The 26,637-nt window shown below is 41.2% G+C and overlaps 1 protein-coding gene across 2 annotated transcripts in view; it reads left to right on the forward strand.

The window, feature by feature from the left end:
- Positions 1-16: 16 nt before the first annotated feature.
- Positions 17-26,637, forward strand: part of RUNX1 (RUNX family transcription factor 1) — a 73,505-nt gene continuing 46,884 nt past the window's right edge. For both annotated transcript variants that reach the window (XM_085297722.1, XM_085297723.1), the window contains exons 1-3: positions 17-1,584; positions 6,375-6,531; positions 23,036-23,140. In XM_085297722.1, coding sequence (XP_085153848.1) covers positions 1,315-1,584; positions 6,375-6,531; positions 23,036-23,140 — 532 coding nt within the window. In that variant the 5' untranslated portion in view covers positions 17-1,314. The remainder of the gene's footprint in view (positions 1,585-6,374; positions 6,532-23,035; positions 23,141-26,637) is intronic.

Below are 26,637 nucleotides of genomic sequence, written 5' to 3' on the forward strand. Positions count from 1 at the left end.
TCTTTGGTTGGTTGGTTTTGATTTTTCTCTGTACGTGTGCGCGCGCGCGTGGGCTTTCCTCGCCGCCGGCTTTCTGTRTTGCTCCCGCTGACTTGAGGCGACAAAAAGAAAAGCCATGCTTCCGAAAGCAGCCTTCCACCTGCTGTGGTTAAAATATTGTTAAGCAGCCGGTTCCTGTGGCCGAATTAGAGGAAGACTGCCTCAGATACTGAAAAAAATGGCAATGACTTACGAGGTTGTTGCAGACTGTTGGTTTGGCTGCTGAGGAGAACGTGAGTGAGAGAGAGAGAGCGCTGTTGCACACACAAAACCACAGAGAGAACCCACAATTTAACCAACATCCCCAAACCCAAGTTCTCAGACGTGGACCTTTTAGCCTCAGAGCTTGTGATCGGCTGCGACCTTTCTTTGCATTTACGAAAGACGTTAGACCAAAGACAAGTACAAAGATATTTAAAGCTTGAATGCCATGCACTGAGCTTTTGTGTGTCGATGTGTGTGTGTGTGTATGCAAGAATTATTGAAAGGTCATGACATGAGTACTCTTAGCGCAACGCACACCTAACTACTGAAGCTGATTTTCAAGGCTGCTTGGAAAAGAAATCTTGCAGAGAACGTTAATGGATTCCTGTTGTGTTTAAATTCTCTATAGATTATATCGTAAATGTTTTATGAAGTACAGTATATATCTGTGTGCGTGTGTGTATGAATGTATAGATAGACAGCTGATCTTTGATCAGAAAATCTAGCCCGCGTATCGCGTTGTCGGAAGACCGAACCCGAATTTCACCATCTATAAGAGCTATTTTGGCCTATGGAAGACGCTGATGTGTTTTGTTTTCTTTTGGGGACTTTAGAGAAATCATCTGGAAGAAACTGATAGGAAAGTGACTGGGAATCCCGGGTTTTGCATGCGTTGCTGAACGCGCCGTGTATTTGACTTGCATAAAATTGCCCTCGGTGCTCGGGAGCTGGAAAGGAGCTCTCCCTCYGGGAACTTTCGGTAGCCGCCAAAGACTAAATGCCGCGGCGCCGCGGTAAAACCTCGCACGGAAGACTGTTTCGATTATCGGATTAACGCGATCTGCGCCGCAGCACCAGGAAGCCAAGAGTTAAGTCTCGGCGTGCTCGCTATCTCAGCCGCGTTCAGCAAAAAATTAACTTCGGGGACTGGCGTAGAAAGGAGTTTCCCCCGGGTCCTCAGCCTGTATCCGTTTATGCTGGTCCCCAGAGAGCAGCCCGCTGAAGAGTTACGCTCGTTTCGCTGCTCTGTAAAAACTCGGTGGAGGTCTTTCACTCAAAAGGCTTGTTGTGATGCGTATCCCCGTAGATACCAGCACCAGCCGCCGCTTCACACCGCCCTCCACCGCGCTGAGCCCGGGGAAGATGACCGAGACGCTGCCGCTGCCCGGCGCCGAGCACAGCGGCGCCCTGGCGGGGAAGCTGCGCAGCGCCGACCGCAGCATGGTGGAGGTCCTGGCCGACCACCCCGGGGAGCTGGTGCGCACCGACAGCCCCAACTTCCTCTGCTCCGTGCTGCCCACGCACTGGCGCTGCAACAAGACGCTGCCCATTGCCTTCAAGGTACGTCTGCGGGGGCAGGGATGGGGACGGCCGCGGGGACGGGGTTGGGGACGGGGACGGGGTTGGGGACGGGGACAGAGGCTGCCGCCCGGCCCCGCCGGGCCCGCACCGGGCTCCAGCTGCCGCCGCCCGCCGCGGCTCATTCATAGCTCCGGGAGCGAGCGGCGGCACAGTTGAGGAAGGGAAGGAAAAAAAAAAAAAAAAAGGAGGGAAGAAAAAAAGAAAACCGCGGAGTTTGGCCACCCCGGCGGCGGAACACCGGCGCAGCCCGTTTCGGGACGGATGCGGCCCCCCGGTTCCCCCGGTTCCCCCGCGCCGGTGCCGCCCGGTGCTGCCGCCCGGCGCCGGTGCCCGCGTCGCCGGCGAGGGCACGGCGGGACCTGCTCGGAAGAGCGGGCCTTGCCCTCCGCCAGGCTGTCAGGGGCTTTTGGGGGGAAAACAGACCTTTCTCTCTTCTTCTTTTTTTTCTCTTTTATTTTTTTTTTTATTATTATTTTAAATCTCGGGGCCTACCTTAGGCGCCTGTTGCCTGTTCTGACTCCCGACGGGGCCGCCCCGGGAGCTGACAGGCGGCTTGTTTTTGGAAACCCGCTCGCTAAACGCGGGCTTTAGTTGCCGAAGTAAAACTGTGGCAAAGCACGGGGGAGGCAGCCCCCGAGTTCCCCTGCCGGGGCCGGGCCGGCGCGGGGCTGCGGGGAGCCGCGGCCGGGCGGCCCAGGGCGCCTAGTTCCCGTTACCTGGGTTCCTGTCAAAATCACCCTCCTCCTCTCGGGCATTTTTCTTTTTTCTTTTTTCTCTTTTTTTTTTTTTTCGGCTTTGGCTAATTGATAATTTCCCGAATGCGCTGGTTTTCCTGCCGGTAATGCAGCTCTGCTTCCGACCAGGGAGAGAAAAGGTAATTACCCTCCTTATCGGCCTCTCCGAGGCGTGAGCCTGCCGAGGCGCTCGCCAAACTCCCCGGGAGAGCCTWGAGATCGGGAATTGCGAAGTTTGTACTGCTTTCTTTCGGGGTCRCTGCTAGACCCCGAGCACCGCAGTGCCACTTCGCCAAAGCAGTGCAGACCCGAGTCTTTCTGATGAATTTTGAGAGGAAGGGAAAAAAAAAAGAAGAAGGTAATCAGTTTAGCTCCCCAAAGCTTTGGGAAATACTGCTGAGAAAGCGGCTTGAGGTGAAAGTTTTATTATGTCTGGGGAGTCTTCTTGTTTACGCATAGATGAGTCTGGGGTGCGGGAGCAACAAATCGGCAGGGTCAGTTCCGAAATTCACACATTTCGCTTAATTATTRTACTGTCACCCACGCACTGTGCCACTGCTACTAATTACCTGGGAAACTCTCCTCCTGGAAGGCAGAGTTAGTGTCTCCGCCCCGCCGGGAAGGGAGATAAGCGACCTCTCGCAAGCTGGCTGCGATTTCTCCTTCGGAGAAATCCCCCTCCGCCCGCCCTTGGGGCTCCCCACCGGCGGCTGCGCGACTGCCACCGCGCGTGGCTGTCCCCGAAACACGCCCGCAACCTTCTGCTCTTTCCCCCCGGCGGGAAAGCGGGSRAAAAATATATATATATATGTRTCTCAATAAAGCGATTTTGCCTCGGCCGGCAAAATCCCCCCCCCGCCGCCGCCGCCGCCTCGCCTCCCTGAGCGCGGCGGGGAGGCATCCGCCGCGGCGGCACGGTAAGCGCCCGCGGGAGAGACCCCGAGCGCGCTGCGGAGCGCCCCGCGGGCCGCGCTCTGCGCGCTTCCCCCCCGGAACCGGGGCAGCCCGCCCCCCGGCTCCTGCAAACGCAGCGAGGGGTCGGCTTCTGCACGTGAAGCGAAACGTTTGTGCCGCCGATAGAGCTTCACATAGAAAGCCTCCCCCCCTCCAAAAAAAAAAAAAAAATCTGTGAAAATATTTCCTGGCCAGAGTTTGCAACAGTAGGTTGGGAGGCACCTGCTTTCCGATGCTTTCTCTACCACTTGTCCCCCTCCGAAAAAAAAACTGCCGGCTGCTGAAAAACGCGTCCTGAAATATCTTGCCGCGTATAAAACGATCCCATTTGTTTCATAYTAAATATTGAATATTTGCAAAGACCTTTTTTTAAAGTCGTAATTCTCAAGATCGTTTAGATCTTTCAGAAACAAGAAAATTCAGTTCAAGTCCTTCCCGTGCTGCCAGTATTCTCATCTGACAAAAAAACCCGCTGATTTTTATTATTTTCTGCTATCYATTGCACCAATAAAAAGAGAGAGACTGAGTTTTCTATTCCTATTTCCTTATAAAAATGTATTCATTGTATTTAATCTTTAGGATCACAATATTCTTTCAAACCAAAATTATCATTTTCAGTCGTTTTTTTTTTCCTAAAATAGAGAATGATTATGAGAAACAGAGAAAAATACATAGTAATGCTATTAAGATGCCATATAGATTCGTTATCCAAACACTGTTAGGAAGTAATCTAAATCTTGATTTAAAAGGCCATTTTTGTTTGAGTGATGCACCAGAAGTAGGTAATTTAGATACACAGCAGTGTTACAACTCTGATATTCTTCCCGCTTCTCTGGAGATGTATTTTTAAGAGGTAAACAGTAAAGCAAAGTACTAGATATCTCCAGTCAGCAAGTCCCAACTTATCTGTTTAGTCTTTTTTCTAATGTAAATATTTGTATTTCTGTTTCTGTTGTTTGTGACTTTTAGCTCTAGTTTCTTTTCTGTACTGTGCAATTTTTTCATGCTTGTTTCTAATATTTTCTTCATGTTTCTTATCACTGCGGTTGCCTTCAGTGTAACTTAAAAGTGATTATTTAAAATAATATTTGTCCAATAAGAGACAGCTGACCCTGAATTCATGCGAGTTTTTCATCCCATGAAAGGCTAGCATATATTTCCTTAAACAAACATACAAATATTAGCATCGTAGGGGGGTCAGGGTAATGCCCAGATTTTCCCTTTCCCTTTCTTGTGTCAGAAGTCTTTAAAATATGTGCATATATTAAGGTTTTATGGTAGGTTTTAAAGAAGTAGGTAATCGTATGAGGCTCGCAGTGGCTGATCTGGTGAGGCAGTGTGCTTCATTACACAACACTCGGGCAGGACAAAACTTCATAGATGAAACATTTTGAGCAGGGACTATTTTATGTCAAGATCAGGGAAATCTGAAAAGCACAAAGCTGAGTATAGATAGAGCAGGCCACAGAAATGCATTACGACATATAGAGGAGAACAAAAAACAAAAGCATGGGCCACAGAGGAATGGGAAAGAGGAAGTTGAAATATATACATAAAGAGGGAATTTTGACACAGTGATTTTAGCTTTGTATGTGGAAGTGAAAATAGGGGTTAGAGGTGACGAATGGGGGAGCACTGAAGTGAGAACTGCAGCCTCATGCGTAAGGAAAGACTATGAAATACCTGAGATTGAGACCTCTATGATACTATGCAAAATAGTTATGACTAGGAAATAAGCACCAGAAACAGATTAAGTAAAGGAGCTGCTGTTCTTCAGAAAGAACAATGTGATTAGAAACTAAYAGAAATTAGACTGGGGCTGTGACAAGTTTGAGCCAATTGTAACTACATGGACATAAACTAGAAAACGCTAAGAGGAAGGAAAAATATCAAGCAGTAGCTCAGATGACATGATGCAGGACTACTTCCTCTTAAAATATGTAAAAGAGGAAATAAAAACAAACTAGATTTTTAAAAACTTTTTTTGTAGTAGTAGTCTCGAAGATACTACTGCAGGCTTAATTGGGACAAACATCTTAGCAACGGGATCTAAAAAAGCATGACAAAGGACCGAGTTCAAGTTCTTACTTTTGCCAGAGTAAATCAAGAGCAGCACCAAACACACTATTCAGTTACTGCAGGGTAAAATTATTCTGAGACCTAAATTCAGTCCTGCTCAAGAAGTTAAGAAAAAATTAAATTCTTATTACTTTAAGCTGTGTGAATATTGTAAATACAAGTCAAAAAAATAAGGCTAGAAATCTACATATCTCTCAGCACATCATGTCAAAAATACAGCAAATCCTATGTTCCTAAATATTTGTTTTGTAGATACTGGCACTAAGGACCTACACTGCAAATCTTTAGGTGTTTAGGTAAAATCTTTTGGTTGAGCTATTGCAGATTTCAGTAGTTCAGATTGTAATTGCCATCCATCAGGTAGTGGGTGAGGTCTTAAGTCAATGATTCATTTTCTTGCTCCTTAAGGAGAAAAGAAATGTAGTAGGTTGTAATTAAACATATGATCAAGGCCTACTTTTCCATGGACTTATTCTAGATTTATGCTGGGGCAACTGTGTTGAAATCAGTGGGATAAAAAGATAGAGAACTAGTGCAACTGTGGAGAATCCAACYCTCTGTGTCCGTGAGATAATTGAATTATTTTAGTTTTCTCACGATTTATTTTCGTATGAATTTTTCATTTCCATGATGGTGCCGACTCTGATGTAGGTCAAAAGTAATGCTACTCAGGAAAATGAGAACAGAATCAGTTCCTTTTACTTGAATTTTTTTATTTGACATTTACAACAATATCTGTTGAAAAGCTTGTTACATATATTTTTCATGCCGAGGTGCACGTTATACTTTGTATTTCAGATGTACATCAGTGTAAAAATTTGTGGCTAGCTCCCCAAACTAGTAAAGGAAAAGCTTTCTGTTTTCACCAAACAGCTTTTTAGTCTGCGGATATTTCTGTTGTTGTTATTCTTTCCTATTTTATTATGTCACATGCCGATGTTCTACATCATGAAAATAAATGTCACATAAGGAAGCTGAGGATTCTGCTCTTTGATTTCTTAGGTGGTGGCCTTAGGAGATGTGCCCGATGGGACACTGGTAACAGTAATGGCTGGGAACGATGAAAACTACTCTGCAGAACTCAGAAATGCAACAGCTGCCATGAAAAACCAAGTCGCAAGGTTCAATGACCTCAGATTTGTGGGTAGAAGTGGAAGAGGTATGTATTTGTTCACAACTATAGTTTGGTCGTATTTACTAGTAATATTAAATTCTGTAATACAGAATTTGAATACAGAATATATCAAGTTTTCTGCAGCAGGCAACGCTGCAAAATCTGTTTTAGGCCAGTTCCAAAGGTACAGAATCTGCTATGTATTTTTTTTTCCTAGCTTGTTGTCCATGTTACTTCAATTTTTAAATGGYAGGATCTCATTTAAAAAGCATTCACAAAGACAGTAAGCCTCATTGTGACCTCAGAAGTCTCTCGGCAAATTTAGAACAGGACATTTAAGTTTAAATTATATATTTCCTTTCAATTTAAAATATGAATTCACAACTTACGTAAAGAAAAAATCCTGACCATCTCAGGGCTGGCACTCTGCAAAAATTGATCTCTGTAACAAAATAAGTAAACCTAAACTTACAGACAATTCCCACAAGATCTAAGAATTTTCAAACTTCATCACAACCTGCTGGAGGTATAGGGCACTTTTTATGACCTTTCTTTCTCTCAGATATAGAACAACATGTATATTGTTTAATGTACTGCTGCAAACTGCATAGAATAGAATAGAATAGATCAGCTTAATATCAGACTTACTTTCTGTATTTCTGTAATAACCATTAATTACTAGTGCAAATAAAAAGACCTTTGTGTAAGCCACAAAAAAAGAGTCAAAACACGGACTGTAACTGTGCACAAATGCTGTAAAGAGTAGCTCACACATACGGTGCACATATCCTGTGGGTGAACAGGTGTACAAAGGTGGATTCAAAAACCTGTAAAATCAATGGCAGGACCCTTAATAAATTCAGTCTTTGGCTGAATCCCATGATCTTAAAAACCATAAATTCCAAACAATCATATTTACTTTTCTATTACAAGATTATTTTAAGCGCTTCTCTTACATTACTGTCCATATTCCTGTGAGTGGAATCAGTTTGCATGGCTCAGGGTTGTTAWATCAAACCTACAGAAGACAAACTGGTGAACTGTTGTTTAGAAAAAGCCTTTCCACAGCCTTTCTGTTTTAAGGTCAAGAATGAAAAGTGTCGCATCTTCCGTGTGACTTCATACGATATTTGCTTATGTATTTTTCTTTTGTTTAGTTCATATCTTCAAATAAAATCGGAACATAACATTACGTTTTTCCAAGTACAACATTCTTATTTCAGGACAATGCAGCGTTGTACCGTTCACAAATCAAAATGATAGTATCTACTGCACTTAAATAGGTCCTTTTTTACTACATCTTTTTTACAATTTATGTGCTGTTGTCTCTCCAGAAACAGATTGAATATTCTGGGGCTAGGTGACCTTTCCTCACCATTTCCCCTTCCGTCTCCCACCACGAGGGCACTCTTTTGGTGTCCTAGCTGTCTCCTGGTGCGTTTACCTGTGTGACTCTACAAACATAAGCACAGTTATAAGTGTAGTTCAGGAGAATTACGTAGCTGACCCACCTCTGCTCTCCCTCTCAAAATCTTTCCTTTCAAGTGGAGACGGATCAGGCTTTAGACTGAGAGAGTTATCCTGAATACATGCAACAGCTTTTATTTGCTTTTGAAGTGAAATGCATTTGTAGATATTCTTCTAATATAAATACAATCTACAGTTGTAGAAGAACGTGGCCCTACTGAAACATAGATGCAAGCAACAAAAACATTTTACATATAAAATAGCCATCCGGTCGCTCAGTATCCTGAAGCATTTTTATCTTAGGATGCAGAAGGAGATGTCTTTTAAATCTTGTTGTTCAGTCTGTCTTCAAAATGCACTTGGTGGAAAACACCCACAGCTGAGAATGTAACTTCGCAATGCTAGCAAAGAATAATAATAGGGTAATGCAGAGAAAATTATATCCACTTACTGAAAACATGAGAGATGCTGTAATGTCTAAAAGTATCAGTCATTAAACATGTTCATTTGTTATATTAAAGGTTCCACCTTTTCAGTAAATGGAATTTGCATTATGATTCAGAGATGACTATTTAGAAGATTCAAATGAATAGCTGGCAAAGTGGCTGAGAAGCTAATAAAAACAAACCTGTAGTTCAGTTCCTGGCCATGGTAGTGAAGCTAGAAATCTTAACAGTGAACTGTGCGATTTTCAAGGTCAAAACTCAGTGGCTGAGAGAGAACAGTYGCTATTCATAAAGAAAAGCTTTGTCAAGTGCGTCATTTAGCCCCTTGCTCTGCTGGTGATCAGTTGCCGATAGCCTATATGAATGTGCATATAGACATAGAGATGTTATATCGTTGTATGATATTCAGCTTTTTGTGGCCATTTAAGTGATACAACCATGTGGGAACACTGCATGCTATTAGTCAGTCTTTGAGGTTAAGTCTCATGAAGTCCATTGGCTGCCCATCTTTGGCGTGAATGACTAATGTATGCTTTTGTTTACTCCTCTAACAAGGGGTTGTTTTCCAAAGGTGTGGATTGTTTGCACTTGGTACAAGATTTCTGAGGTGCTGTTCTGTTGAATTTGTATAAAGCCTAAAGCATAAGGTAGCTGCATCAAAGGGCATTGCTTCCTTTGATACTTCGCTAGAGGAAAATTARCCGAAACTTTGTTTGCTGTGTAATATTTGAGTTTGAGTAAGTTCAGTTGCCACCAGTGATAATGTGATGCCAGTAAGATTCTGTGAACAAYAATTGAACGTTCATGTCAGTCATAGTGGACACTATTTGTGTACCTTGACTGATTTAAAATCACTGTTGAAGAATATGGAATGGTTTTAACCTGTGACAATTCCAGTTCATGCCTCACTTTCTTTCATTATCCATCAGTTATCACTTAAGTATAAACATTCCCATTAAAAGCTTTGCAGAACTGTTGGCAAGCCACTTTTCTTTCTTTTAAAAGAGCAGAAAATTATCATTCCTGACATTTTTACAAATAGTTTTAATTTTCTTCTGTGTGCTTCAAATGAGATCTACCAAGGTAGTGACACCTGACAGTTGTTTCAAATGCCCTTGTGTAGGACTATCATCCACATTTTCATCTTGGTGGTTCTCYACTGACTTTGAGAGAGTTACACCATTCCACTGCATTCAAAGATCTGATCATGTGTGTTTATCAAGGCATACACATGTATGCTGAAACACTGAAACTTTTATTTAATATTTAATAGCAAGCCCTTGGCCTGTATTGCTCTGGCTGCGCGTGTATGTCAGAATTAAAAAAAAAACACTTTATTTTCTTGACACCAAGAATGGGGGCTGAGAATATCACAGGTCTCCCAAAACAGCAAGATGTTGTATAAAAGCAATTTGGCTCACTTTCCTGAACAAAACAGATTTACATTGGAATTGGCTGGGGTCCAGAATTACTATTCCTCACCCTAGTTTGAGAATGCTACTGGGAAAACCTGCCCGTCTGGCTTGTAAGCCCAAGTAAGTAATTTCTGAAAGAAAAATGTAGTTTAAAACTTCAGCTATTCTCAGCTCCCCTTGCTTGATTACCTGATTATAAAAAAAACTTTCTTTTGTTTTTTCTCCCTCCATTCATACATTTCAGACTTAGAAATGCTACTACTGCAGAGTACCCTGTTTTCTTAATGTATAATCAACCAGTTTAGGTTACTGTGATGAAATCARTCTGATGCAAAAAGACTGGCACTTTAGAAGTTCATTGGATAAAATTAAACATAAATAGTTATTTTGGAGAGGGAAAGCTTCATGACTTGGTAAGCATTACATATTTTCCTCATGGAATCATTAATCCCAGTAAGCATCTTCATTGCAGAATATAACATTAAAAAAAAAAAAAAAAACCTCTAACAAAGAAACTTGTTTTCCAGAGGAAAATAATTGTTAATAGGTTATCATAATAGTAGCTAATATGGAAGTGTCTTGACTTACTACAGAAGATCTCAATCTAAAAATGAAATCTCTAGCTGGATCTTGGTGCTTCATCTAGCTTTCCAATGAGGCCTTTTTAAAAACCGCATTTTGGAAAGGACTGTAAATAAAACATACATATATATTTTCTACCAGCTATCAGGATTAGACTCATGTGGATAAATTTCCCAATAGTTTTCAATTTCTATAGAGCCAAAGCAATACTCTTGTTTCAGGGAAGCAGCTGATGGAACACTAAAGAGATATTACTAAGYATAATCAGAAGTTTCTGCCTTCAGAACTCTTCCTTCTCAATATAATTTTGGGGAAGAAAAATCAGTTTAAGTTGGAATATTAAAAATACTCAAAACACAAGAAATTATTGGCCTGGATTCTGAGTCCAATTATTTTTATCGGTCTTCTGATGTCAGAACATTGCTCTTTCTGTATAGCTTGAGTTTGTGGTTGCATTACTTAAGCATTTTGTTAAAATTTGTTTTATTTTTGCTTAAAYACATTCAAAAGTATGTACAAAACAGTGGAGAATGCTATGCAACAGAATTGTAAAATCAGTATTAAACAACTGCTTGGGTCCCTATCCAAAATTGTGTAATGCTTGAGGGCACATGGTATCAGACACTTAAGTAACAATTAACTGAGTTTTCCAGATGAGTTTYGAATAGAAGAAATACAAGAGTCAGACCTGAAAGTGAGGTCCATTGGTATAGTGTAAAAAGAACTGCTTGTTTRTATGTCTGATTGATAGACAGCAATAGTGGGATGTGCCAGTGGAAGGTCAGTTTGGCAGGTTGGTGACGAAATCAGCAGCAATTTTGGGTCACCCTTTATCCCTGCCAGAATGCTGTTTTTCTCTGTACRAGAGAGGCTGGCAATGGTAACTTTGTTTTTAAGCGACTTAGGGTTACTTCGTCCTGTCATTAATTTTATTCAGATTGCTTTGCTAAACCAAGGGGCTATGGAAGAATTCAGCATGACAGTTCCTTGCGTTGGTACAGATGATGCGATGCATATTGCAGGTCAAATAGCGCGGGTCACCACGAGCTTGATTAGCACACCAAGCCCTTTAAACAAAACTCCTGTCTTGGTGCAAGCCTTTGGCAGACACTTGTTGGTCGGAGAAGGAGGAGGAGAGAAGACTTTCTTATTACGACAGTACAGTCCAAGTTGTCTTCAGTACAYGCTTGATACGTGCATTCGTTTTTGGATGAATTGCTGATTGTGTGAGAAAGTATATGGTACAGCTCCATGAGGATATTTGAATCAAAAACATCATGTGGCCGGTGAGGCCGAGCGTGAGGGTGGCTATCTTTGCCAGCTCAGAAACACTCTGTTGGGTTACTTAAAATTTGGTCTGGGCAAAAGAACTCTCAATCAGAAAGCGTCAACAGCAGAAAAATAATGGCAGAGTGATTTTTAGAACTTCCTGTCTCCGGGAGCATTACTGTTGTAAACAGTGATCATGCCAAGTGCTGAACCACTGCCCTCATTCCAATAACAATAAATCTATTTTTTGGTTGTGCAGAGCTGCGCTTGTACATTTTTTAAACTTAGGATAACGCTGAGGATGAGACAGCCGCTATCCTCTGAGCATTTTCTTATTTTTTGTGGTGATAAAAGGAGCTGGGCTTACCAGGATAGAGCTTAGAGAAAACAAAGTACCTCACTAGATGAAGAGGTTACATAGTTTCAAGTAATCTGTTCGCTTTTCAGCATTTTTTCCCCCGCTTTGTTTTTATTTTGTTGTGCTTTWTATTTTAGTGTGTCCTCTTTCAGAGAGCTGCTTGAGCAGCATATTTTTGTTTGTGTGCATGTACGTGTGTTTGTACCTATATTACAGACCCGGTAAGAACTGCTGATCTGTAATCAAAATAAAATCATTCTGAGATGTTAATTAGAGCTCTAGCATCAGAGCTGGTTAGCAAACTTCAGATGACTATACTACAGCATGCAGTTCTTACCAGCTCACTCAGGCTTAGCAGAAGTGAGGATACTGCAGGTCAGTGGCTTACAGTTGCTGTCGGGGAAATCTTTTCCAGCATAGTCACGTGCGTAAACCTGTATCAGTCCRAATCAGTCTCCATTCACTTCTGAAAATCTTTTAGCAACAGTAAAGAATTTTCCATTTTTTTTTTCTTTCTCCTGATGTGGTTCAGGTGATTCCCTATGTGATTCCTCACATCTTTGCTCCCAATCTACTTCTTCTCTCCCCCATTTTTTTCCATCATACTGTTTTAACACAAGTTTCTCAGCCTCTTTAAACAGTCYTTATTCCCTCATCTGTGTCCTGCACTGATCTTTGTCTCCTGTTCCTCTTTCCCTGTTAATGCTCTTCCTCCCTTTCGCGCCCAAGAGCCGCTCACCCTCAGCACAGCTGCCGAGAGCCGGCACTGACGTCAGTGAGGCGGGCTGCGCTCCCAGCTCCGAAGCCTCTCCCGCAGACACCGGCCAGTTACCAGGTTCAGCAGGTAGCCACCATGAGCCACCTGCATGCTCTTTGACCCGAACCTCACTTTCCCTTCTCTTTGCCTTGCTCTCTCCTGAGAGCCTGGCCACAGTAGTGTAAATTATTCTTCTGTTTTTACTGCTGTTGTGGCATGGGTCGTGCATGGGTTGAGACAGGGCCTAGCCCTTACAAGAGGAGCCGGGTTTTGCCTCAAGTGTGCTGCTGGGAACTGTCTCTATTTCCTTCCACCCTTTCCTATTTTCCCCTTCGAGGCTGGGAAGTTATCGCTAGCACTGTGCTGGCAGGGAGCAGGCTCTGAGTGGTGGCAAGGGTGGAGGTTTGGGAGGCTGCAGGAGGAGGAGGAGAGAAGCAGCTGTTCAAAGGCTGGGTGCCATGAGAGCTCTTTAGCGGGGCGGTGCCTGGAGCAGTGCTTATGCACATCAGTTCCCTGAAGTTTAGGGAGGAACTGAAGGAAACACTTTGGCAAGGCAACAAAGTTTCCACAGGCTAGGCTTTATGTGCCACAACTCTAACAAAGCCATGGCCATATTTGAGGACGTAGAGATTGTTTTACGGTTGAAATTTGTCTCTAGTGGAACTTGGCAAGTGCCAAGCCTGTAATGGCAGCATTATCTCCCCCATCACTGACTGCATGGGCGTCCATCAAGTGACCCCAGACCTCTTCCAAGCTTCCAATCAATGCACGTTGCATTAGTCTAATGACAGCACAGAGAAGTCCTTCCTCCAAGTACACGAATCCAGAATAAACAGTCCTTGCACACAGTCCTACGCTTGGTTAGCTACTGAAGAAGTRTCTAGTCAGGTTGTCTTTTGTCACTCCCCTACTCTAGGTCTCTGTAGGTGGAGGACCCGCCCTTGCTGAAATGGCACTGATCATCACAGAAGTGTTGCTTGCCTGCTATATTCAGAGCAGCACATTGCTCTTTTAGGGCACCTGTGAACCCACACCTTCCTTGTTCCCTGTACCTGGTGCCTCTGCCTGGAGCCATGCCTAGAGGACACCATCCTCCGTGCTCTCTAGGGCAAGAAGCATGTTTGTTCCCAGCTACCAGAACACCGAGGTACACMAGCATCCATCTGGACAGGTAGCCAAATGGGGCTAAACCATGTAAAAGCCAGTGCACAAAAAAAAGGGAGAAGGTTTTGACAGAACCTAGATCTCCAAGGGCATTTTCTACTCAGAGTAGGATCTGCCAGAAACCCAACATCCACTGCACAGAGGTTCTTCTGGTCTCACAGTTAGGGAAAGAATGAGAACAGGGCTTTGAGGTATGAAAARATCATGGGTTCAAATGTATAAGCAGTCTTTTGGAAAAAAGACGGAGGTGAGGCATCCTATTCCGTGAATGCCCGAGCTGCCAGCCCCACAAGCAAGGCATATGTGTGTGTGTAGGTGCTGCCTCTTTGCCTGAAGGACCCTCAGCATCTAYTGGGCAGATCCGCTTCCTACAAAACAGGGAGCTTTTCCAGGGAAATATTCTAGTGCTGAGCTGTCAGACCAGGAGARGAAGGCACTGTATGTCGGGCTCCTGGACCAGATCATCCACAGAAGACCAGCAGAGGAGCACCAAGCCTGTGGGTCGGGCCCAGGCTCGCCATGCTGAGCTCCTCATTCCTAGGGCTGAGCTCCCAGCCTTGAGGGAACTGGAGCACCTGCAAATTTCAAGGGCTTCTGCTATTCAACAGCACCTGAAAGGATGGGTTAGGTGTTGTAATTTTAGACTTAAGCCTTTAAATCGAACCTAAATCTCACTTCAGGTGGCTAAACCCTTTTGTGGATCTGAGCCTTAACCTTTTCATATCTGTCTCATCACATATAAAGTGTGAGTGATAATTTCTATTTCAAAAAGCTTATTAATGATTTAAAATTATAAAGTCTTATAGCTGGGTTAAGGACTGTTATTAGGCTTAAGGCACTTTCTGTAAGAAGGTGGTAGCTTTGCATTTGAGTCATTTCATTTTGAACTTTCCCTTCCATTTTATGTTCTTGTTGCTKTTTCTCTCTTTCTCTGAACTATTCATCAGTGACACAGCATTCTGCTKAAAGATCTTTTTCTTGTTCCAACATAGAGCTGGATGCACTTCATGGAGGCTAAATCATTTCTGAACACTTATTCACAGATACTGCAAGCTCCTGTATAGAGAAACATTTTGTTTAAAAGTACAATGATACTGCAGTGAAAAAAAAAATTCCTGATATATAAGACACCAGCTTGAAAGAAGAAATTCAGTTTTTGGGGTAGCCAGTTAATATTGAGCATCAGGAGTATCAGAGATTTACATTAGACTCATCTTTGGGGAAGAAATAACTCCATTGTAATTCCACCCTCTCAAAATCTTTGTTCAAGCATTAGTGGCATTTAGATTTGAATAAATTGTGCATATGCTTTTCAAGTCTTAATATTTTAACAATAAACATTCCATTTTAACATTCAAACAGAATAATTTCTTTGTATTACCACTCTGCTGCAGAGGCTGGACACCCCATAGCATCTCATTCTTCCTGTGCTGTAATTATTGTCTCCACCCAAATTCATAAGAATTTTATCGTGGTTACTGCAGCAGCTACAATTATAGTTAGAGGCTACTTGGCTTTTCCTTTAAGAAGTCCTCTCCTGCTACACCCCACCCTCGTCTTTTAGGGCTTTAATTCATTTTACAAACTTGATCTTCAAGAAGGCATCCCACCCGAAAATTCAGTTGAAACAGATCACTTACGTTGTCTTTCAGAACAGGATTGAAAAATACTTTTTTTTTTTTGATGTCAAACACCATTTTTCTCTGATGTACCCGCTCACACATACTACATCCATCTCAAAGCCTAAAAGCTGGTATTTACATAGTACATAAACCTAAGGATGCTGAACTACAAATAGTGTTCCTGCCAGCCAAGTTCCTACCACTGCTTGAAACAGTCAGTCTTATGATATTAGACAAAAATTTAGGGGGATTCTGGGTGGTTTTGTGTGTTTGTGGATTGTTGACATAGTATACAGAAGTGTCTAATGTCTAAGTTAAATACTGGGTGTCACCTTAAACTAACTATTGTAGGTCACCCTGTCCTCAGAGACCTCCTTCCTGCCACCCTGGTCCCAAATCTCCTGACCCTATCCCTTTTCTTCTCAATTTTCTTATTTATTTCCTTTCCCGTAAAGGGAATATCCTAGAGATATCCTCCGACCTTTCTCCTGCTGCAGTTCGCTTCCCAATAAATGGCCATGCCCATGTAGCACCCACACCTAATACCTCCTGCTACTGAACTGCCACAGTTTTGTCTCAAAACTGAAGAAATCACGCTTTGGTAGCATCTCAGTTTAAGCACTTTGTCAAGATTTGCATGAAGGAAAAATAACATGAAGCCAGTAACCTGAGAGAAGGAACCTGAAGGAAGCAGACAAACTGATGCAATGTATGTAGCATTTTAAACATCAGCATTTGAAGTCAGTACATTTCAAATTCAAAATTTTTAAGTTGAAAAAGGCCATTGGATTCCTTGCAGGCAAACCATGGACCAGCAGCAGCATCTGCACTTGTATATATGTTTTCAGGTTGCCAGAGAAGGAATTAGCACAGAGGTCCCAGCACTGGTGGAGGAGGCAGTGGATGGTATCATCATGACAGCAGATGAGACTGGGAAGTGAAACCGATCACCAGCACAGAAGTGAAACTGGCTGCACACAAAACACCGTCAAATTAAAATGTAAACAACTGGCTTAAAAAAAAGAACGAAAAATTATGACAATTTTAGTGAGCTGAGCCCCACTCTTGCAACATTTGAGAATATGAACAATTCTTAGGTATGTAATGAAGCATCACGCTTCTGAGGGCTTCAGATCAAATACTAAAGGTATTATTTGCTACCGTAATCATTGAAAAGCAGCATTCAGGTAGAATTGTGACTTTTGAATTGATCATGATATGTTTGTGGAATATTGCATGCGAGCATTTTTGTTTATTCCGGGGAAAATATGGTCTCCTTTCTTCTGAGCGAAGGGATTCAGTGGTTCGTAGAGTAGCAGAGCAGAGGGAGAACCAAGCTCCTTAAAGACCTGCCCAGACATTCTCCATTGCCAAGGATCCTCCAGAACTTACTGCACAGCAAATTAGATTGTTCATAGTCAAGACCAAGTTTGCAGGAAGGCCACATCTGGCCATTTGCATGAAAACTTGGCCCCATATAAATCAAGAACAAAACACTTATTGATTTCCTGGGATCAATTTTTCATTCTGGGTAGGTAAGTGCTGTGTAAACACAGATATAAGAACTTCCTGGAGTGAGACACTTGACAGAAATGTTCAAAAGTATAGGTTTATGCTGGCCTAGTCTGGTCTAGTTGGAGGTCAGTAGGTGTATTTCCCAAATCTTAAACCTTACGTACACGCTTATACTCACAAAATATCCATACAAATATACTAATGGATCAGTCATCTGTGCAACTGATTTGCACGCACAGTTCTTTTATTTCTTTGGGCAATGACCCTGATTTGCTGACATCCCCTGTGTTCACATTTACTTATTTGGCCTGTTGTTCTTTAGTGGTCAGGAGGGTGTAAACCCTTTACAGCATGCTAGTCAATGAGGTTAAAAACAGATTTTTTTTTCTTTTATTTAAATGAAGTGGTATCTGTGGTACTGATGATCTGTGGCAAGTGATGATTTTTTTTTGATACTGCTAACTTTAGCTGTAATTCTTTTCTGCTGTAATAGCCACTGGACCAAATATAGCAGGCAAAGTTACATTCTGACCAGGTGAAACTGTCACTGAAGTGACAGTTATCAGTCAGTTATCAATAGATAGTTATCATCTGAGGACAGAATTCGTACCTGTGCAGTCTTTTTGACATTTGACATACAGTTGGAAGAACTATAAAAATATTTCACTCACATGAGGAGCAACAGATAACTAACATACAGTTAAATAATGCTGGCCCTACTCATCCTATTGATTACGTTTGGGTTTTTCAGCTAATAAAGCATTATGCAGCTTAAGTGATAAGGATAGCAACATTTGGCCTCTGTGTTAGTAGYTGACATTTGAGAATGAATATGTGAGTGCATGTATTGCATCCTGCTTAGAGATACAGTCAGATATGTTATTAAAATGCAGTAGAAACCTTTACTTTGGCAGATACCCAAGAAGATGTTGTGAGAAATTGTAAAGATAYATAACTGATCATGTAGCATGCTTTAATAAGGGTAAGTACATTAGTACTAACAAGTAGAAAGCAGATAAAAAGTAGTATAATAATCTTTCTTACTAGAACCTGGAAGTCTCTCACTAATAGCATAGAAATGTCTATAATATTATTTGTATTGTATTTCTGTGTTATATTTTTAATTTTTCCATCTATATGTTTTGTCCTTATCAGCACAAGCATTCTTGGCTCCTTTCCCTTTTTTCTTCTTTTTATCTAAGAATTTATTTGTAATGATTAAAAAAATACACTAATGACACATCTGTAACCAGCAATATAAAAGTAAAAAAAAAATGTAACCACATCATCTGTTGGCCTGCCGTTCTTCCTCCCCACCATGTGGGCCAGCTTCTGAAGCCTTATCTCCATTTCTGTTTTGTCTTCATTTGTATGAAGCTTCATCAACTGAAGATGGCCTTTTTGACTAAGAAAGAGAGGAATTAAAATGGAATGGTAGCTTCAAGATGTGTCCTAACTTCTCTAAAGTTTGTCTGTCCTCATTCACCACTTGTGTCTGCCAATACTTAAAGCACATGTATGCCATGAATGAAAATCAAAGTTCTAGACTAGCTAAGCCATCCCTCCTGCCTGTATGTCTTCTCTGTCTCTTGTTTTTCTGTGTTCTGTCATTTGCATGTAGTCACTCGTATTTTAAGCATGCCTTTTCACTCCCAGATCCATCTGGTCATGACACTGCTTAGGGATGACTAAAGCAGCGTACAGCAGCTTCATGTGACTGTGCTGTCACTTGACATTCATTTTCTCTCCCCCCTTGGTTCCTCTCAAACATTCCCAGGGGCTGTAGTTTACAATCCTATTGCTCCCTCTAGAGCCCTTCAGCACAGCGCTGAGTGTTGTTCTGGAGGACCACTTAAAAACCTTGCATCATGTTATATGTGAACTCACTGCTCGTTTACTTCCAGGCTCTGTCAGATGGGAAGCAACTGAATGCAGAGTTCATGTTCCCATATTGCAGTGTAGAGCACAGGCACTAGACCCTCAGATGGTCGGGTTTTGGAGAGTGATCCCTACCTTTTGCTGGCCCAGGAATAGTATTACTGAGCACTCACTGGCCAATTATGTTACGCTTTGCTCTTGCTCTTCTTAAGCTCTTACAGCTTCGCACAGCATCAGAGGCTCTCACAAACGCTCTTGTAGAGGCATGAGCTAGGAACAACTGGTTTAATGTCTGACTTCAGCTGTCAGATCAGCAACGACTCTTGAGGGCATTGTTAATAGTACAGTCTCTAACAAACCCACCAACAGAATCTCTAGGTCTCATTTCAAAAGTCAGTACTGTGTTTTACCCAGAAATACTGCTGTTTGCATGAGTTTTTCTCAAAGGTACTGACCTTAATACTTTTGCAGAATAAACATTACCAAGCAGTTTTTCCTGTGTGACTTGGTTGAAGTGGCAAGTCTCTCACTCTACCTTAAGCATATGACAGCATTTGATATCTGTGGGGAGGGTTCTGCAAAGGCAGAGCTCTGACCCACATCCAGAGAATTTAACCCCCTGGGCTCATGAGGTACTGTGTGCCTAAAGTTAGGCACTCCCAGGGATAGTTACAGAGGAAGCAATAGTCTCTGAAGTGACTAAAAGACCCTGCGAGGAACAACTTGACTTCACTCTTCAGCCCTTCTAGTATCAGCAAAGACTCCAACACTCAGGCAATAGTGATGGGTTTAACCATATTAAGGACTGTAGTCCCAAGCTAATTTGCATACGGTTTTCTGTAGGTTTGTGTGACTGCTTAGCTCAGAGGGGCCCAGATCTTCGTGTCAGCCAGTAAAGGGATATATACTGCCTCACTGTGACTACTGACTTTTAAGGACCATAATCTTATTGTCTTCCTGTATAATTGAGGCATCTGAATGAGGCCAGTGTTTCAGAATGTCAYCTGGGGGTGTTTGATCCATCTTTACAGTCAATGGAGGGGTCAGTGCTTCACTTAGGCGATCTGACTCAGTTTTGGAGGCACCCACTCCCTTCTGAGTCAAACAGAGATATTAGGTGCTCACRGCAGGCCTTCCTCGGATAGTTAGGAGGTCCAGTTACTTGAGAGTCAGAAACTGTGGCATCTGATATGGCCTCCAATGGTAGGAGTCTGAATAAGGCTTCCAGTGACTAACCTGATATTATTTCTACCAGTATGGTCTGATGTATGTTGTATATCTGTGTGTTTGTGTGTGTGTTTGTGTGTGTTTGTGTGTAAGCTCCTTATGCAAGTGTGTGTTGAAAATAAAAATTTATCTTTTATCTTGGCTCTATCATAATAGAAAAAGCAAGGAGGGGAGGTTTATAGTTACACTGTCATCCCAGAATGGTTATATCCATAAAACACAGATTTCGCTAACAGTATCTCCAATCTAGACACTTCGGTGGTGAATTGTGTATAAGCTATGAATAAAAGTGATAAAAGCACCTTAATAAAACTAAATGCAAATGAAACAAAATAACCAGAAAAAAAAACATAGACAGAATTATTGGTAAGTAGTAATGAGTGACACATGGGTTTATGGTTATATAGCCCTGTGGTTAACCAGTATGTGGTTAATGAATAGTCTTCTGTCAACAAGAAGAAGTAAGCTAAGTGCCTTCCTGCTTTTGCCAGCTTATATCACAACCTCATGCAGGCTCTGGGATCTAGTCAATTATGAAGACCTTTAAAGTAACTTCACTTTCCTCTTCTTCTTTATTCTAGTCATGCAGGCTGGTAATGTGACCATATTTTATTGCAGTTAATACTTTTTATATCTTTTTTCCCCAAGGTTGTTTCNTTTTTTTGCAATCTGAGAAATGCACAAAAGCCTTCTAAAGCAATGAATTGAATGTATATTCTAGAAAAGACAGCATGAATGTCTTACCTAATTAGTCATTAGTTGCCAAGAAATAAACTAGAAGCAAGATAAAAATACTGTAGGTTAGTAAAGAGAATAATGTATATTTTTAAAGTTTCTTTAAGTCCTAGCGATCTAGGTRTTGTATATAATAATACAGGGAAACTATTTTTTGGAATGAAAGAAGATCTACAGGTATCTCTGTGATATTTGTTAAGCCTATACTAYGGGTTTTAATATTTCTGGAAGAAATCTTATTGAGCTTTAGTTCTGTTGCCTCATAGAAAAATATATTTTACTGAAGGAAAGAGTAGCAAAGCTGTAAAGCTCTATCATGTAATTTGGCATTAAAAAAAAAGGTCAAGAACACAGTGATTTCTGTCTTGCTGTCCAAAGTGAGTTGTGCTTGATGTTAGGGCCAAGAGTTGAGGGCCAAAGGCTTTGAGACAGGGATCAAAAATGACTTTTGCTTCTATTGTAATTCTTCTGTTCTCAAGGTCTACTTTGCAGCTTGGATGTGGAAGTGGGAGGGCACTGGCCTAGGATCTGGGAGGCTTGTGTTTCAGCTCCTGTTTTCTCAGACCCATAATTCAAAATCCTTGTCAGATTTAGTTGCGGCAGCCAAAGCAGTTAGCATCCMTGGCCACAGGCTTCCTGTGAGATCTTGGCCAGGACACTTTATCTCCCCACGGTTCCTCATCTACAAAGTGGGGAGAATGCCTCCCTTGATCGCAGGGTGCGATGAGGACAGTTTCCAGTAACAGCTGTGTGTGTGTTCTCGCTGAGATGTTGCTACAGACCATTAGCACCAAAGTAGGAACTACATTAAGAGAAGTATTGAATTGCAAGTGAATGTACATGGGGAGTGGGAGAATATTGCTGCTACAGGCAGGCATTTATATTTACATAGATAAACTAAGTAAACTGTAAAAATAGGAAATCTCAGAATGGCAAAAACTCAGCATTCAGAAAGACTGAAGCCAACTGGTAAAATGAAGCAGGCAGAGCTGTATGGGAAAGCTTACATAGCATGTGCCTGAAGGAGAACCTCAATTTTCTTACGACAGTTCTTGGTTATCTAACTTGAGATGATGTCCCTTGACATCTCTTAGTGATAATGAAGATTCCTGTCATTATCTGGCTCCTCCATGATATTGAGATAACCATACTAAACCTGCTGGCAGCTAATGTTTTTATGCTGCCAAGGCCAWAGCCATAATGAATGTATTTATGAGGTATAATGAATACACATATGAGGGCTTATCAAAGACGCAGAAAGTTACTTTTGTTATTAAAAAAATGCCTAAAGTAAGTGCTGGCGTCAGCCAAAAGCAAAGACAGAGTCAGAAGTATTTGAATGCACTGCAGTCATGACAAGATAAAAACACAGTGGTCAAAATGAGCACTTTTCAGACCTCACAGCTGTGGTATGCACATAGTGATTTTGAAAAGGCCTTCACAGGTTTAGTATTGAATAATAAAGAAACTAAGCATAATACTCTGCTATGGCTTCATAAAATGTTTTAATTCTCTGTAAACAAGCTGTAAGAATTCTTTATTTTTTCCATTCCCTTGTTTCTTGGCATTGCAGTAGCAGATAATTTTTAAAGGGTTCTGGTTCGTAATATGGAACTGATCTAATGGCAGCTTCAGCCACAAAGCGTAGGATTTTATAGTCTGCCTAAGGGATCTCAGCACCCAGTTCTCTTTAATTTTAACAAGCACTGTTGATCAGATTCCCGTGGCAGTTTTGAAAGTCAGCCACAAKTTCCAAGCCTCTCTGAACTTACACCTCTTAGAAAGTACAGATAATRTACCAGTAGTCATGTAGATCAGATAAACTGTAACTGTTGGGGTAACCTCCTTATTTTACAAACAAAGTGCAGATCATTTAAATATAAATTAATTTTTTCAAATGCTTGGAGCAGTTACCATAGCAGGAATGTATCCAGCAGTAGACAACTGTAAGATTATACACCATGCTGTCTGTGCACAGACACTATCTATCTTTTGATATGGACAGCTGACGTGTTTTAGTGCCACCTGATGTGGCACTATTCTGGTGCTATTTGAAATGACAAGTATACCTTTTCTCAATGCACATGTTCAGTAACATTTTTTTCCTGTTGCAGGGAAAAGCTTCACGCTGACTATCACAGTCTTCACAAATCCACCCCAAGTAGCCACCTACCACAGAGCCATCAAGATAACAGTGGATGGACCTCGTGAACCCAGAAGTAAGTGAGCTAACGGCAGCATTTGTAAAAGGCCACATTTGTGGTTTAGTACTCATCCCTTGCCACGTGAAATGCAACAATAACTAGTGCATGTGGAGCAGTGGTTTTGTCTTAAGCCCAGGCAGTGCTATTAATGGTTTTAAATATGCCTTCCTGAAGCCTTATTTTACATGGGTGTCCAGCTGATACAGAATTTGCAGTGCATTGCATTTATAAAGTATCTACCCAGGGATAATTTGGATCATACCCAAAAGCTGACAGAAGGGATGCTGATAAAAGGTGGGCAGCATATACCTTATGCATCATTTCTTGCTAGTCTTGCCTTTCAGATGTTAAGAGGGTTTTAAAGCATTGGAAACCAATATGTCATTGATCTAACTTTTCAAGCTCAGCCACCCTGCAAAAATAAATAAATAAATGAAAGAGGATAGTGGCTGCTGCCTTGTAGAGTTCACTGTTCCTCATTCTATGGCATAACTTAAGAAACCAGTAAGTGTTGAGAATAATGCTTTGAACAAGCAGATGTATTTTACTCTTTTACTCCACTGGAACACCCATTTTCGTGGATGGGCAATCTTTCCTTTTTTTTTTTTTTTTTTTTTTTCCTAAGAATTAGGTATAAGAAGAATATGAACAATTTGATATCTCCAGGGGGACATCCACAGGTTCCTCACATGCAATTGTTTTGCTGGATTCAAGTGGAAAGGCTGTTTTGTTTGGGGGAGGGAAAGTGAAGTGAGGCTGGGACTGATATGAAGTCATAGGTGCTTCTGCAACACGTGTTCTGCCTATTACCAGGGGCAATAATTAACCTCAGTCACTAGTCTGAATGTAGGACTTTCATATTTTTATCAAAATGCCCTGATGTAAATTGAGGTTTGTGGTTAGTTTCTTTCACTCCTCCTGCACACTTGGCAGAAGTTCTAGCTATTGCTTAAGTGGTATCATCCTGGGAGAAGAGAACAGTAAGATTCAAACACCCACTAGAGGATGAGACTTGCATCTCAGGGTTACTTAACTGAGTAATGGAAGAACAGAAAAGTTTGAAACTGTAGCTAAAATAGCTTAGAAAACTCAGATCTTTCACATGCATTTTTATTCTTAAGACTTCATCTGTCTGAGTTGTGCTATAATGCTATGTGCATTTAATGGAAAAATTTGCCCTACAGTTTTTGGATTTGAGGCCAGACTTTTAAACAAATACCACTGTCAGAGTAAGGCTTCTTATTTAGTTTTTATTTATTTTTTTGAACACTATGGTTAAATTGTCCTTGAAAAATATCCCTAGCAAACCAAGCAGCTGCTCTCATAAAACAGATATTTGTATGTGCAAGTTCCAGATTCATGTGTGCAATTACCTGGGCATGTTCATGGTTTGCAGACAACAAATATGCTTTAGTTTTTTGAATATGAGTCTGCTAGAATTGTAAGAAACAGAATCACCCTGCAGGCGTGCCTGCTGTTTTAGATCAATTCTTCAGTTGGTATAATAGTTAATATTTAATAAGATTCTACTTTTTAAAAAGGAAGTAGAGACATACCGAAGCAACGTATGTATCTTCCCGACTCAAATGCAYGTAAAAGCTTCCTTGTATAAAGTTTCACTTTGTCGTAGGCAAATCAGACATACAAAAGAAGCAACACGCACAAGGAAATTTTATGCATGTCATGAGAAGAGGGCAGATTTCCCTCTCGGCAGGAATGCACAGCTCCTTTTATTGCTAAGTCACCCGCGACGTAACGTAGAATGGATTATGCTGCCTTCAGTTGTAAGCTGGCTGCAGAGTCCTTTACTTTGGTTTCTCACCAAGGGTTTCTGAACTGCAGCAACTGTTACATTAGCTTGGTATCTGCAGCCCACTTTGTACATTTGACTGAAATACGAATTGGCTTCAAGACAGGCTGTGAAGGGAAAGAGAAGTAGTACCCAGTGCATTCTCCATTCTTTGTTACTCATTTGTTCAGTACAGTCCTGATCACAACTCAGTTTTCCTAACCAACGTCATGTCTCCAATTTCTAATAATTAGACTGAGAATTCTCTCTGAATAACTTGCATGGTACTGAGACAGTTCTGGCTCATTTGGGGCCTTTTTTTTGTTTGTTTTTCTATACTCTTGCTTGGTGGGTATCCTATTTTGCATTGGTCCAATTAGATCAGTTACATTTGTAGCCTGTACAAGAATAGACTGCACGCATGTTACCTGCACAGACTCACATACAGGATTTGTGGTTAGATGTATCAGTACATGCACGCTCTATACTTAAGGGATTTAAAATGATCCCAGTCTGCTTGTATTCAGATTAGAATCAAAATGAAAACTGCTAGATTAAAGGAGTGTTTCTAGTTTCAGTAATCAATATCTGGGACCTTTCATGTTTAGAGGTCCATGAGCCTCCCTCGCCTGAGCTAAAAGAATTACAGAAATACTGAGATGTATTTTAAAGAATCTGTAAAATGCAGTAATGAGAACAAAATTGGATACTAGTCTCTTACAGAAATCTAGAAAACCGTGGTTAAGTACAAAAGCAACTCCAACAGCAAATTTTGATTCATTTACTTTATATTTTTTAACAGTTCTCTGTCTGAATTCTAGACAGTTCCTACATTCTCTGTGAAAGATGCTGGAAGATAAGATGCCATTTTTGAGGCATCTTTAGAAATAAATGAAACATCCTCTTTTGTCATCAGAGAATATCAGACCAAGTGCAATTTCTGAGTCAGAGTAACAAGAATTCAAAAATCAAGTTTTTTAGAGAAAAAGGACAGGTTCTTTAACTGTGTATGCTTGATGAAGAAACTAGAAATAAATACACAAAGCCAGATTTGAAGTCACGTTTGGAGAATAGAAAAATACCTTAGCCAAAGCCTCCAAAAGCCAAAGCACAGACTTTTTGGCTCACTGTGATGTATAGAGATGTCACGATGTGTGAAGATAACATGGTGTATATTATCACATGCGTGCATCTTTGCTTTCTGCACAGAAGCCTGATTATCTAGCTTTTCCAACTTCAGATTCTTCCATGTTGTGTTGTACATTTGATCGCAATTATTGTAATGGCCAGTTACTTGTCTAACAACATATTTACACATGTAACTAGCAGATTTGCATTTACAATTGTGATAATTACTTGTGTGCATTAGTTACACTATTGTCTTTTTTTGCCATTGAATTTCTCACTGTGCCTATCCAGCCAATACTTCTCATCAAATTGTTATGGTTTGAGGAGAGAGCTGAGGTAGTTAGGAATCTGGCTGATTTTTAAAATCTCTTTTGAACTTGGTATTTTCATTTTCCAGCTTAAAATACATGCTTATTTTCAATTTTTTTAAGAAGAAATAATACTACACTGGCAGGGAGAAGGGCAAAATGACCTAAGCCATCATTTTSTTCTCCAACTTCTATGATTCTATGATTCATAAGGCAATTTATGTTTTTATGAGCTAAGTCCATGGGGAAAATCATTAGCAGTAACCAGATCAAGAGTAGTGCTCCTG

Source organism: Rhea americana, unplaced genomic scaffold (genome assembly GCF_003343005.1).
Source record: "Rhea americana isolate MKP2758 unplaced genomic scaffold, rheAme1 scaffold_130, whole genome shotgun sequence".
Classification (NCBI taxonomy): Eukaryota; Metazoa; Chordata; class Aves; order Rheiformes; family Rheidae; genus Rhea; species Rhea americana.